This window comes from Hippichthys cyanospilos, chromosome 12, assembly GCF_059441005.1.
Source record: "Hippichthys cyanospilos isolate Australia breed blue-spotted pipefish chromosome 12, RoL_Hcya_1.0, whole genome shotgun sequence".
NCBI lineage: Eukaryota > Metazoa > Chordata > Actinopteri > Syngnathiformes > Syngnathidae > Hippichthys > Hippichthys cyanospilos.
The window spans coordinates 4,223,552-4,237,867 of record NC_142380.1 but is presented as its reverse complement, the minus strand read 5'-3'; the positions used below and the strand labels follow the sequence as shown (position 1 = coordinate 4,237,867).

The 14,316-nt window shown below is 39.2% G+C and overlaps 1 protein-coding gene across 4 annotated transcripts in view; it reads left to right on the top strand.

The window, feature by feature from the left end:
• The window catches only part of prkacbb (protein kinase, cAMP-dependent, catalytic, beta b), a 40,349-nt gene that overhangs the window by 24,688 nt on the left and 1,345 nt on the right, over positions 1 to 14,316 (top strand). For 2 of the 4 annotated variants that reach the window (XM_088429024.1, XM_088429025.1), the window contains 8 exons: positions 11,582 to 11,643; positions 11,731 to 11,859; positions 12,073 to 12,171; positions 12,239 to 12,321; positions 12,393 to 12,519; positions 12,606 to 12,701; positions 13,246 to 13,368; positions 13,449 to 13,613. In XM_088429024.1, the coding sequence (XP_088285150.1) occupies positions 11,797 to 11,859; positions 12,073 to 12,171; positions 12,239 to 12,321; positions 12,393 to 12,519; positions 12,606 to 12,701; positions 13,246 to 13,368; positions 13,449 to 13,613 (756 nt within the window). In that variant the 5' untranslated portion in view covers positions 11,582 to 11,643; positions 11,731 to 11,796. Of the gene's footprint in view, positions 1 to 7,527; positions 7,831 to 11,581; positions 11,644 to 11,730; positions 11,860 to 12,072; positions 12,172 to 12,238; positions 12,322 to 12,392; positions 12,520 to 12,605; positions 12,702 to 13,245; positions 13,369 to 13,448; positions 13,614 to 14,316 lie in introns of those variants that run through there. The other 2 variants (XM_088429023.1, XM_088429022.1) reach the window with 2 other exon arrangements.

Here is a 14,316-nt window from a genome sequence, read left to right as displayed (position 1 = left end):
GGCGGCCATGTTGCACGCGGCGTTATCCTCATATAATCTCTGTCATCTTTCCCCGAAAAGAAGAGAGAAGCGACACCAGACCGGGGATGTCTGGATCGCCTCGCTGGGTAGTTTGGTCCCTCAAATGTGAATCACCTTATCTGCGGATAAAACACGCACCGCTAAAAAACATTAGAGAATAATGACATCCTTGGAATATACTGCTCCCAGACGACTTCTTGGCTATAATTTGCTTGACTTGGACTTTCTCATGCGTGCGCGACCCGACCGAGGCAGTCAAACAATGAAGCAGTGTGTTTGAGGAGGGGGGCTTATTTTGTGCTGAAGATGTTGTTCGCTGACTTCAAAGGGCATATTGTGCAGCTATCCTAAATTAGCTGCTCGCGCCGCCGTGTGAGCGTGTCCTCAGCCGACATGAATACATTATGTCGCACTTGTTAGTGTGCTATCAGACCATACTCACGGATATGTTGCGCTACCAGTTAAGGCTCTAAGTATCTTGACCAGACAAAAGGAAAAAGTCTGGTGCAGACATGTCTTAAAGGGGATTTGTTATGAAAAATTTACTTTTTAAATGGCTTGTATACACATAGTTGCTTCTCTGAAGTGCAAACCCACTCAACAAGTGAAGAAATGATGCAACAACTTGGCACCGTGCCAAGTTACCCACTGTAGCGGTGAAACTCTTCTTCCTTTGTCTGGTATTGTACAACTTGGTTAATTCTTTACAGTCTCTTTAATTTTGGGATGACACGTAGGCGGAGCTTAATGGTGGCCAGAGGTTGCCATCTCTAGCCACCCTCACACTTAAGGGGACATCTGATATTTGTATGCAGTATTTACATGCTGTAATAGACCCATTGATACTTGCCACAACTTATTTACTTCATATTTACATTTAAATGGGATTTTTCACAAAATGAGTTTATGTCTAATACAATTTTAATTGAGATATTGGGCAACGCATGAACGCATCACAGTTTAGGGACCAGAGTTCAAATCCACCTTGCTCCTCCCTGTGTGGTTTGCACGCTCTCCCCGTGCCCGCGTGGGTTCTCTACGGGTATTCCGGCTTCCTCCCACACTGCAAACACAGGTCTATTGGACATACTAAATTGACCTTCGGTGTGATTGGGTGCGTGAACGGTTGCTCATCTCTGTGTTCCTGCAGTTGACTGGCAACAAGTTCACCGTGTCCCAAAGTCAGCTGAGATAGGCTCCAGCAAGCCTTGCGACCCTTGTGAGGATAAGCGGCTCTAAAAAAATGGATGAATGGATATTGATATATTCTAATTATACACTAGGTTCCCTTTAAAATGATATATAACATGTGGGGGTAGCTCATAAATTGACAAAGTTACAGCAATTTGAAGGTTGCCAAGTTTAAATCCCCTTTTGGAGGAAAAACACGTTTCAATATTTTGGCACATTCATCTTTCAACTGTGCATTGTCTACTGATCCCTTATTTTCCTCCACTGCGGTTACAGTTCGAACCTTTTGCTTGCTACGAAATGAAAGTCAAGACCTTAAGGAGGTTATTTTTGCAGAAATCCCAAAATGGACATCTCTGTCAACTTCATATTTTCGACAATAACTCAAAACTAATTTCTATAACAAAAGCCTGGTTTTGTGAAAACACATCACAAGTATGTCAAATAAAATATGTATTTAATTTCATGAACCTTGACTGATATGTTGTCACCCTGGCCGCCCCATAGAAAGATTTCTGGCTATTGCTGTTATGACATTACTATATGATTATATAAAGTACAGTATTATAGAAGCAGTGGTTATCAACCTATTTTTTTCAATAATGTATCCCTAATTAAATATTTTTTCAGCCAAGTCCCTAACGGTATTATAAACCATTCGAGGAGAACTCAGTATGTCTTTTTAACAACTATCCCATACCGTTGATTTAAATAACCAATGGAATAAACATAAATTGTAATTCCTTATGTACTTTGGAACTACATTTGTATATCTCCGCGCATATTTTATCCAGCAAATCCAAAAGAAGAAATGGTGTCACATCATTTGTTTTATATCTGGCTCATTTGCTGGAAAATGGCGTCACTAATGACAATCTGCATTCGCGTAAAACTTCAAATAAAGACACTAAACATTTGCCAGTTTTTTTTTTTGCTAATCCCACTGTTGCGTAACAGTTAAACGGCAGGACTGAAGGTTTTGCTCACAGGCACATTGTCAGAAATAGATCACAAACATTTTATTTTCTTGCTTCTTTAGTTTCACGCTAGATGAGTGGGCAAGCACTCCGGGGACCCAACTATTTGTGCACAAGCCATTACAAAGTTAATTTTCCATAATCCCTTTTAAATCGCAAAAAGACTCGCACATCATCTATCTGCTTGTCTCCTGACATCAGTCAGCGGCTACTATTAGGATGTTGCATGTGGTTTCAGGACATTACCCATTTCCTTCTCTGTATATCAAAGCCCACTCGTTCCCACCTTCCCTTGGCGCTAATTCACTCCAGATGAGCACAATGGGACATTTGATTCATAGCGAACAGAGACACATGTATACAGCTGTGTCAGACGGGCCTCAAACAGCTGGCTTTTAGAGCCGCGTACACCACTTTTAATCACGCGTTTGTTTGCGTAATTGAAAGATTTTTTTTTTTTTCAAGCGGCCGCAGCGGAGACTTGGTAGGCCTTGCAGCAAAACTGCTCATTGTTTAATCCTGTCGTGTACGTCGTATAAATCATGTGTAAACAGAGCAGTCATCCAAGCGAGTGTCAGAATGTATCTGTGGATTTATTGTTGTTGAAGGAAAAATCTGCTGTGGAGTGCAATACAGTCAGACATCATGACCCGATGGGAAGACCTATGCACCGGTTTTGTTCCAACCATATCCTTATTGAATTTCACACATAGACAATTTTGGCCTCCGATATACTATTATACTTTTGTCTGTGGCTTTGTCTTCATGGTATTTCTTCCCGAATTTGTTATTTTTATTCTAGTTTTTCTTGAGTTTCCTCTATTGGAGTCACGTAGCACGTTATTGAGCAAGAAGACATATTTGCTCGATAAAATTTGTTTTGAAATCATTGTGGAACTTTGCCCGCAACACAGGACGATATTATCACTTACCGTATTTTCCACACTATAAGGCGCACCGGATTATAAGGCGCACCCTCAATTAATGACATATTTTAAAACTTTTTCAATCACAATATAGTAATACTCAAAGTAATAACAATAATAACTCAAATAATAACGAAACTCTCAATAGCATAATAACTCAACATCAATATGACAAACCTTGTTCAACTGTAAACACACAAAAGAAACAGGTAAAGCTTACTTTATCACTTCTACGAATCCCAATCTCAATATTGATCCATATATAAGGCGCACCTGATTATAAGGCTCACCATCAGCTTTTTAAAAAAAATTAAGGCTTTTAGGTGCGCATTATAGTGCGGAAAATACGGTAAATCCATTTGATTATACAAATATATAAGTGTGTATTATAAATGTAACATTTTATATATAGTTTTATGTTTGTTTATTTAGCCCAGGCATTTATTCCCAGGTACTAGGGCTGAACAATTATTTGAGTTTTAATCGCGATCGTGATATTGGCTGCCATGATTAGTTACGCCGATCCTCTGCAATAATAACATTCAAAAAGCCCAAATATCAAATCAAGCACTTTCAGTCATCCTACCACCAGGGGGCAAACGCAAGGGTAAGACTTCATTTAAGCTTTGAAAATAGCAAGCGAGCAAATCATGCAGCAGCCACAGTCAATTGAGACCCATTTTGGAAAATCCGATTGGCAAAAAATTGGAATAAATTCAGTTAGAAATGACCTAAAATGACATTTTTGACGTCCATATTCACTTTGAGTGATTCTGGTACTTTTGTACTGTTATTTTTTTATTTTTATTTTTTTTAAGGCTGTTGTAGGCGTTGTTACAGACCTGTTGTTGTAGTCTGTGATCGGTTCTTAGTAGTTTTCATTGATTTTTTTTCACTGATTTGCACTCAGCGAGTAAGTTAGCCGTGTTGCTCTGTGTGCCAAGTTTGTGTGACGTCACATGTACTCAGGCCTCAGGCGACAACCAGTCACGGCTCAGCTTGCGAACGTCACATGACGTACCCAAGTCAGACAGAGTCCTTCATGAGTGACTCTAAATTGTCCAGAGGAAAACGTGGAGCGTTGACCCCATATTTAAACATCGAACCTCTGAACAGTAAGGCAAGCTTGCTAACTACTATTCCACCGTGTTAAAAAAAAATGAGCCTGGAAAAAAGTTTTCAGAACCCATATGAAGTGCATCGGGTGTCATTGTAAAAAGGGGAGTCGCCGCTTTTGAGGGTGGCAAAGTCATTATCATCAATGATGCTGTTCAAAGCAATGTGTCAGTTTCGAAAATAATGGGCAGAGAAAGAGTGAGCCAAGATGGCTTCGAACTCATTCATTCATTCATCTGAGGAGAGAGTCAATCATTCTCTTTGAAGCGCCGCCCGACAAGGAAGCTTGAAAAGTGGGTGAAAAAAAAAAAGAAGCCAATATGCAAAGCAGCTGGTCAGCCGGGATGAAAATGACATGTTGTTTGCCGGAAATGTAAATAGGAAGGAAGCTGAAACCGGGAGATAAAAGAGTGAAAACAGATGCTTCTTGTACGAGGTGAAAAGTTCCAGGAGCAGTGTGACAAAGACATATATTTTGAAATCCAAACTACAAAGTCCAAGTTTCCCCCTTGGAAGTAATCCCCCTGGAGTGTAACGCACTTTACCAGCCTTCTCAGCCATGCCTTCATGCGTCCAGGATGGATTCTTCCGGGATCCGCCGCAATTCCGTCGCCCACGTCTTCACCGGTCCCCTAAATGACCCTCTTGAGCTTTTCAAACCTCAAATTGAGCCAGGTCGGATAAGTGGGGAGGTTGATTTGAGCGCGGTGGTGTTCTTCACAACCAGGAACAGTCAGATACTCCTGGTATTGGCACAGTAGCGCCACCAACGGGTGGCAATGGCCTCCCTCATGTATTTGCTTGCCACTCCGCTGGATGTTATAGATTTAGTACTTTTCCTCTGTAGTTGATTTATTTACATTAAATGTACATATTTTGGCTCCTCAAGAGACATATTTTGTTTAGTGTTTTAATGGACAGAGCTTATTTATTCTGTAATTGTAAAGTTAGTTTTTATTGTGAAAAGCAAATGAGATGTTTTGGAATCGGCACTTCTTGTTTAGCGACGGCAGTTCCGTGTGGTGAGCCAAGGCAGCCAGTATGTGTGTGTATATTTTTTTTTCTGTTCTGAATACATTATTGGGGTTTGTTAATGTACGTTTGCAGGAAAGATGCTAGAAATATGTTCACTTATGACTCGCATTTACAGTACATCGCGATCAGCACAGATTTAGCAATTAGCATGGATTAGTGTATGATTAGTGTATGGCTCTCGAATGTTTCTCAAAACAAACAAGCAAGGTTGGGCACGGCATTTTGTTGTATTTTTCAATAGCATTTCATGTGTTTTATGTTTTTTTGTTTGCGCGTTTTTTTGTTTGTCTGTTTCACCAACAGATATGATCAATAACAGCTTTACTATTTAGCTACTGCAAGGACGTAACAAGGGAAAAATAGTACACTTAATGCCTTATATATTATTTAAAAAGTGCAAACTGTTACTGTGCACATTATTTAAAAAAATAGTCACACTAAGTATAACAATAAACTAAAAAAATATAGGTACGCATTTCCTTAAGTCTTACTCATAGTTTTTTATTGGCTGGTTTACTTTAACACTATAATCATATCTTGAAAATATGCATTTTCGTTTTAGATTGCAATATATTTATACATACTGTTTATTTCTTGAGGCTCCACTAATAGTGAGCAGGAGTGTTGTCATAAAGCAGAATTCCAATTCTAGCATGCATTTTCTATGAAAGACATGGAGAGCACTGCAGATAAGTAGTTTTTGGCCCGAGGACAAAAATCAAATCCACACATCAAACTTAAAAGCCACAGTACACAACAAGTAGGCTTGTATTTGTTGAAAGTGCATAAAAAGAAAGGGAGCACCATTTTTTTTGCTGCTAATTGGAGCTGGTGACAGTCAGATCAGACATAAAGGAGGAACTGCTTTTTGGTCATAGTTGTGCAACAGGGATCTGCTGCTCTCTTGTGTACAAGCATAAAATTACACCTAGTTTCTCAACTTGGTGTGATTTTGCAAATTCAAATACGTAAAAATTGATTTGAAAAATGTGGGGGTTCAAACCATCTACATATTTGTGTTGGTTAGCGTTTTCTATGGCTTTTTGTGATGCCACCGCAGGAATCACCACAAACTCAGTGATGATAACCAAAGAACAGGAAAAGACTTTTCAATCATCAATGGGAAATATATATATATATATATATATATATATATATATATATATATATATATATATATATATATATATATATATATATATATATATATATATATATATATATATATATATATATAAAACCGTTTTTTGTACATTCTCTAGAATGCTTCTATTTGATTTGATTTATTCTGGCCAGTGGTTAACGATGTACAGTTAATAGATGCTTTCAAAATGTTGACACAAGCCACAGTGGGAAATTTATGAAGTTATGATGTACAATTTACACTCACACTGAAGGAGACAGAGAGGCCTGTTATTTGGCGGCAAACACAAGTCACGGCGCACCTTATCAAAGGATGACATTGTGACGGCACTCCCGTCACTCAAGTTTGAGATAATTAGACGTGGCGTATATGCAGAGGGAGAAACGATGGTGGAGCTACGGCTAATTTATGACATGATGTCTTTATATAGCAGTGTAAATCATTTTGGGGAAGAAAAAAATCAAGTGAGGTTGGAAAAAAAAACTGGATTCCTAATGTTTTTGTGTATCAAAATGTGTAAATGCAAAAACTGCAAAAGTCACTTTATTTTTGGGGTCTAATTATCAAATGTAAATCATTTACTGCATAAAGGGAAAGTCAAGTTAAAAAAAATATTTGCAATAAATAGTCCTATGCACCACCACTTGTTTAAATATAATATTGTGATTAATATTGAATTTGTGGGTTATTACATAAGCAGTAAAATCCAACAGGTTATATCCATTTCAGGGGTAGCTAGTTTGCAACATGATCTGTCGACTAAAAATGACGTCACAGTAACTATTGATGACCATACGTGATTCAGTTTGCCAAGGTCACATGACCTAATTCGGAAAACAGGAAAGCTGTCATTCCACAAATACAATATTTTTCAGAATGCCGTTTTTTTTGTGGTCCGAATAAAAATATTAGACAATTCTTCTTATTTTTGACTAGCTTCTCATTTTCATAACACTGTCCCTTTTCTTTTTTTTTTCGCCGTTTATTATTATAAACGTTATAAACGGGGGGGTTCGGTCCGGGCGGGGGTTCGGTCCGGGCGGGGGGGCGGTGAGCACCACCACTAGTGACCGCTAGCTTCATGACAGCCACACATTAGCCAACGAGCCGCAGCGGGAACCTTCCACGGGGGTGGGGGGGAGAACAACTCCGGGGCGACAGATGAAAATTGACGGGTGCTGCTGCTCGGGGGTTTTGTTCAATTTTCGCCCGGCGTCGTAGCATATTTAATGCACGAATTTGTTATATTTTTTTTGCTGTATTTCAAACGCGATTAGCGACTTTTGCAGGGAAGCTAGCTAGTTAGCTAGCTAGCCGAGCAGCCGCCATCTCCCGTTCTCTCAGTCGGGAGCGACCGGCCGTGTGTCTTCCGCCATGGGGAACGCTGCTACCGCCAAGAAGGGCAACGAGCTAGAGAGCGGTGAGTTCTGCTTATGTTCGCCTGGGGCGGCTTTTGCGATTTGTTTTCGTCCCGTCAATCGCGAACTTGGAATGTGGAGCAATGTAGCCTAGCCCGCTAGCCAGTGGCGCTGCTATAATTGTCCTGTTATGGGCAAGAAAGCCAAGGCCATATGTCACACGCCGCATTCGATTCAAATAATATCCCAAATCTTTTAGGTTGCGTTTCGTAACATCTGCTCCTATATGTGCGATTCTGTTCATTTTTCTACGCCAATAAAGCTAATCGCTAAAAAACGAAAGGTGAGCCACAACGTCCTTATGAAATCCCCACCGAAGGAAAAATATGACGCCAAAATGTCAATGCAATATTTTTACGTGACACTTTACGTTCTGGCCCCTCATGTCAACCATCCTTGATGGCGAGGCCTGACTATCACTGTATGTGTGGGTTGTCACGTCCTATTGGCATGCTGCACATGCATCACTTCATCTTCCCTCTGTTGTAGATGAATTGCACCCCCACCCCCTCCCAAAAAAAGGGAAAAACTTGCACAACAACGAACGTCTGCAAATGGCTAGAAAGTTGGTGGGCGAGGTTTGGTGGTTCTACCCCTTGGGGCTCCACTACCACATTTTTATCCTGGGCTACATAAACAAAAGCTCAGTGCACAGCACAATGACCTAATATGGCCAAAAAAAATGACTAATGCTCTCTCTTTGCATTCATAAAAGTAGTGCTGCACAAAGTGTCACCCCCGTTCTCCCATCAAGGTTTAATCTGTGGCTGGCGCAGAAGTGGTCATTGACCGGAGCAAGCTTGTCATCAGATCTTCGTCAGAGGATAAGAAGCATTACGAGCTTTGAAAGCCTTGACGTAACTTGGCCAAGGCTGTGGGTGTAAGCGTGCTCGTATGCTCTCACGTGGTGATAATCTACTTTAACACACATCCACATGCATTAAATAATAGGCTAAAATAAATTGTTTGTTTTTTTCTTGCAATTGAGTTGAGGCAATTTACCTTCAAGCACAATGATAGATATTTATTTTGTGTTGGTATTTGGTGGGGTTAAAATCAGCAATCATGTTTGAACTAATGGAATTAATACAGAGTTTAAAAGGTAAACCAAGTAAAGAGTAAAGATTTGTGGAAAATGATTTAGGCGTCAAATCCACCCCCCCCCCCCCTTTTTTTTTTGTTACTCTGGGGGTAGCGACTAATAACGACAGACTTTCCTTTGGTTTTTGGTCATGTGACATTCACAAGCTGTGTTGTAATTGGCCACATGTTACATTTATATCAGTAATGTATATTGTTTATCTTGTTACAGTAATCAGGTTGCAATTTAGAAAGAAAATCTTATAAGGATGTTTGATACCACTACTTACCATTACTTTTGACACACAAAATTTCCCCCCTCAAAAACAACATTGACATAATTTCAAGCAAAGACCTATGTGTTCCAATATAGTCTTTTCTCTTAAAACTCCATGAAATCATTTCTGTTCGATTTTTCTATCTCTGCTTTGTGATTGCAAAAATGCTCCAAAGGAACAGCCCATACCAGTATCATTGGTTATCGCAAGATACCTTAAAATAAGGCAATATTAAAAAAATATATTTTATTAAAGTCTTAAAATATTGGTATTCACCTAGCTCTAAATCTAAGAATCAAGTCATCATGCTTAAAAAAAGTTTGTACATACTACATATGAATATATAGGTGTTAATGCCATTGTTTTGAGGAAATTTTGTGTATCCACAGTATTATACTGCTAATGCGACTACTCAAAAATTGAGTTCTCATACTTGTAACAGTCTAAAAAAATACCCTATCAGATTTATAATTTCGATTTGAGACGAAAGCATTAACACTACTTCCCAATCTATATCTAGCGACTTTTGTTTCCCAAAGCGGACGCTTGCGCCTTGCCAATTTAAAGCCTTTTAAGCTGACACGGTTGGCCCCGCGATGAGATTTGTCTGGACTGCGGCCTCTGTGACGAAGCAACCTGGTTACCTACATTGCTGAATACACACAAGATTACCGTGTGTTTACAGTGTCGCCTACGTGGCTTGAACACATGACACAGTCGCAGTGGATTAGCACGTTGACATCATTCATCATCCAGTTACAGGCTGAAGACACATTCTGTACAACTTGATCAGATCGTCATTTAATATACTGCGCTTTGGAGACGTGGTCTTCTCATATTTTGGTTCAGGACATTAACAATAATCTCACTTGATATAATTAGGTTCAAAAGTTTGACCAACATTTTCTGGAAAAGCATTATGAAAAGCTTAAAAGTCATTTTGTTGATTATTTTGTTAATCAAAATAAAAAAAAAAGAAAATCCATCCCCTTTTTCCAAAATGAGACGTCATAAGTGGTAGCGCAATATCACAAATGCACTCAAATGAAGATAACGGTTTGCTATGTTACATCTGTGAAAAACAAGTTAAAAACATTATTTAATGCAAAGATAATTTGTTTACGTGGCGCACTACAGAAACTGAAGAAAATTCACAAGTGAGAGGTTGAAATTTGGAGTATTTTGAAAATTTCAAATCGTACAAGGTTTTAAAACGATTGAGTATCAAAAATGCTTATTCCTTAATTTGATACACGATTCGTCGTTGAATAATTGTTGCAGCTCCATGAGCGAACCTCAGTAGACGTAATTTCATTCTGCAACTTTTTCATAAGTTTGAAAATGTGTCTTAGCAGTCAACCGGGGATGAATACTTCAACCACAAAAATATGCTCACACAAAATGTTTGCACTGTAGCTTTTCTGGCAGCATTATGCATATCCACATATATATTTACAGGACTTATACCGTAAATCTCGGTTCTACTGTATCTAAACTAGGCATGTCATTTTTTTTTACAGTTTATTGGCGCCCTAGACTGTATTAGTTAGTAGTAGTTATCACATTAGGGCAGCAGTACTCAAATGGTGGTATATTTACATTTCTATTCACTTTTTATACAGATCAGCATAGTTTGAGTATTTTTCTTATATTTTCCTTTCACCCTTCTTTAGTATGATCTCCTGCGTAATGTCAACTTTATTTTCGTTGCTGCTGTCACCACATACTGTATGTTTGTTGTGGTTTTTGTCTACATAAATTCTTGTGTCTTCTCTCTCTCTCTCTCTCTCTCTCTCTTTTCCGTATCCTTCCATCCGTGTTGGTGGGTGATTGTTCCTGTGACAAAAAAAAACACCCTCGGTGATCAATAGAGACGTTTGGTATGCACAAAAAAAAAGATGAGCCTGCAAATTTTGGGCGCGGGCCTCATTGTGCGAAACGTGCTCGATGTGCTTGCTGTTATTGTATGCTTTATAATAAGTGTGTGTTTTGTTGTTGTTCACATTCTCTCAATCTGGATATCTGCTGTGTTTGCCATACATCGGTTTGTCTTTGCTTACAATTCTGTGTTTATTAGCCTTCCCCCTAAAAAAAGAAAGAAAGAAACTTTCCCTTTGAATGTTGTACTTTCCCTGACTTGAGGCTACTAAATACCAGAAAAAAATATTTATTTATCTGGCATGCATTACTCGCCTTGCCTGGTTTTGTTTCCTTGTGTTTTGCCACGTAATTAATATCCAGATGAGAGTTGCCCTTACATCTTGACTTTCCCGTTACCCTCTGATGCTCCTTCTTAACACATTTTTTGCAAGTCTTACCTAAAAAAACAAACAAGCCGCCTGTTGGAAATGCAGCGAACGTATTCCAATTCTTCTTTTCTTTGACCTCTCCGTAGTTAAAGAATTTCTAGCGAAAGCCAAAGAAGATTTCTTGCGGAAATGGGAATGCCCACCACAGGTCAGAATGCTGTATAGAGACAAATAAATCAACTGTACGTACATTCATTCCCGTGACATGCTAACGTGCTGCGTTGTCTTCCTGCAGAGCACGACGTGCCTAGATGACTTTGAGAGATTAAAGACTCTGGGGACCGGCTCGTTTGGGAGGGTCATGCTGGTGAAACACAAAGGAACAGATCAGTACTTTGCCATGAAAATACTGGACAAGCAGAAGGTCAGTTTCCTTTATTCAAGGCTGTAGTTACGCTACAGCTCTTAGCGCCCAATTCCGATTGGGCCTCTTGACCTCTCGACATGAAACAGTGATTTTGACTGAAGATACCTGTCCGATAGCGTCAAATTCAAAACAACATTTTTTGATACAAGGTGTACCTAATGTGCCCGGAGCTCTGTGGTCATTTTATGACAATATTTTTTCATGCGTCAGGTGGTGAAACTTAAACAAATAGAACACACATTAAACGAAAAGAGGATATTGCAAGCTGTTAGCTTCCCCTTCCTGGTCAAACTCGAGTATGCCTTTAAGGTAAGATCATCTTCATTTCGCTCATTTCGGCTGTAGAGTAACAAAGTGATTGTTGAATGTTTTTCAGGACAACTCCAATTTGTACATGGTGATGGAGTATGTTCCCGGAGGCGAGATGTTTTCACACTTAAGAAGAATTGGGAGGTTCAGGTGAGGACCTCGGGAAATAAACGCTCAGTTCAAGTCTTTGGTCTTTGTTTTGACCTCTACTTCCTCTTTAGCGAGCCCCACGCTCGCTTCTACGCCGCCCAGATCGTGCTGACATTTGAGTACCTGCATTCGCTAGATCTCATCTACAGAGATCTGAAACCTGAGAACCTTCTCATCGACCACCACGGCTACATTCAGGTGAGCTGCACGTCGAGCGATATCTATCACGGTGGCGTTTTTTTTTCTGGCTGCTATCTTCATGTTCCACATTCGCTCTTTTCAAGGTGACGGACTTTGGATTTGCCAAGCGGGTAAAAGGCAGAACTTGGACGTTGTGCGGAACGCCGGAGTACCTTGCCCCAGAAATCATTCTCAGCAAGGTATGGCCTTCTAGCGCGTGAATTAAAATCAATTAAATTGCAAATAGTATGTCGTTAGAGCAGGGCTGGGCAAAACCTTTCATTCGAGGGCCTCAAAGGGTTCTAAAATTTGATGAAAGGGCCGTACCAGGAGCAGATGGCTGGATGGAGGGTTTTGATAATCCACCTCGTAGAAAAACATGCAGGATATTTCAATAGAAAAATAACAAAAGCATTACAGCAATGTTATTCAAGTCCAATGTATTTATCTATTTATTGAAATGATTCTTACAACTACTATGAGTTCCATTTAGGCCTTTTTTTTTAAGGTACCGCATACTTATCAAGGATCCTGATACCAGCCACCGATACTGCTACTCTGCAGCCATTTTACAAACTGGTGAATCCTCATGAATGAAAGGGCTTTGTTCGCAATTATTTGTCATTGCGTTAGGTCAAATCTTCTGTAAATTAAATTTTATGTCATAATTTTGGTGTAGTAGTATCGGTTGTTAGTATCTGTAACGGTGAGTGCGCAAGTGTGTAGCTTTGACATGACTTTCAGGGCTACAACAAAGCAGTGGACTGGTGGGCCTTAGGGGTTCTCATCTATGAAATGGCTGCCGGCTACCCTCCGTTCTTTGCCGACCAGCCTATCCAGATCTACGAGAAGATCGTCTCCGGCAAGGTGGGAGCCTACACCGCGACCGGGCATCTTCGGAATTCGTTTTGAAAAGCGCTAACAAATTTCTCTCCCGTACTCCTCAGGTGCGCTTCCCCTCCCATTTCAGCTCAGATTTGAAGGATCTGCTCAGAAACCTGCTACAGGTGGACCTGACCAAGCGCTTCGGCAACCTGAAAAACGGCGTCAACGACATCAAGGGCCACAAGTGGTTCGCCACAACGGACTGGATCGCCATCTACGAGAGGAAGGCAAGATTCACCTTTTTTACCGCCAAATTAAAAATCACCAAAAAAAAAAAAAATGCAGACAAAAAATGTCACAAAAGTTGAAACAAAAATCACAGTGAAATAAAACAATCGCAGACAAATGCACATTGAAAAGGTGAAACATGACAGCAAATTCAAAAATCGCAACTTGAATCAATAAAAAAAAAAAACTGCAAACAAGAAGTAAAGAATATGAACTCAAAACAATAAAAATACACTTTTTGATTAATGGGTGTTTTTAATCTTTCGTAATGTTTTTTTTGTGTTTGCATGTTTTTGTTTCATTGCTATATTTGTAATTTTGCTTTTTTGTTTGTGATTATATTGTTTAGTTTATGAGTTTTATGTTTTGTAATGTGTTTTATGTTTTTGTTTGCGATTATTTATTTTGTTTTTTGGTTATGAGGTTTGATTTGCTTTTGTGCTTTGTCTTTTGTCATTTGTATTTTGTTCTTGCAATTCATTTTATTTTGTTTTGTGTTATTTTTTTAGTTTTTTTTTTAATGTTTCATCTTGTGAAATGTGTTTTTCTTTTTGGTTTACAATTCATGATTCAGGATTTGCATAGTAATACTACACTATAAAATATTTAATCTGTTCACTTCCCCGAGCAAACATATATAGAGCAACTTTGCAAGGTCATTTTTGCATTTATAGAGCAAATAATAAAATAGGCAATAAAACA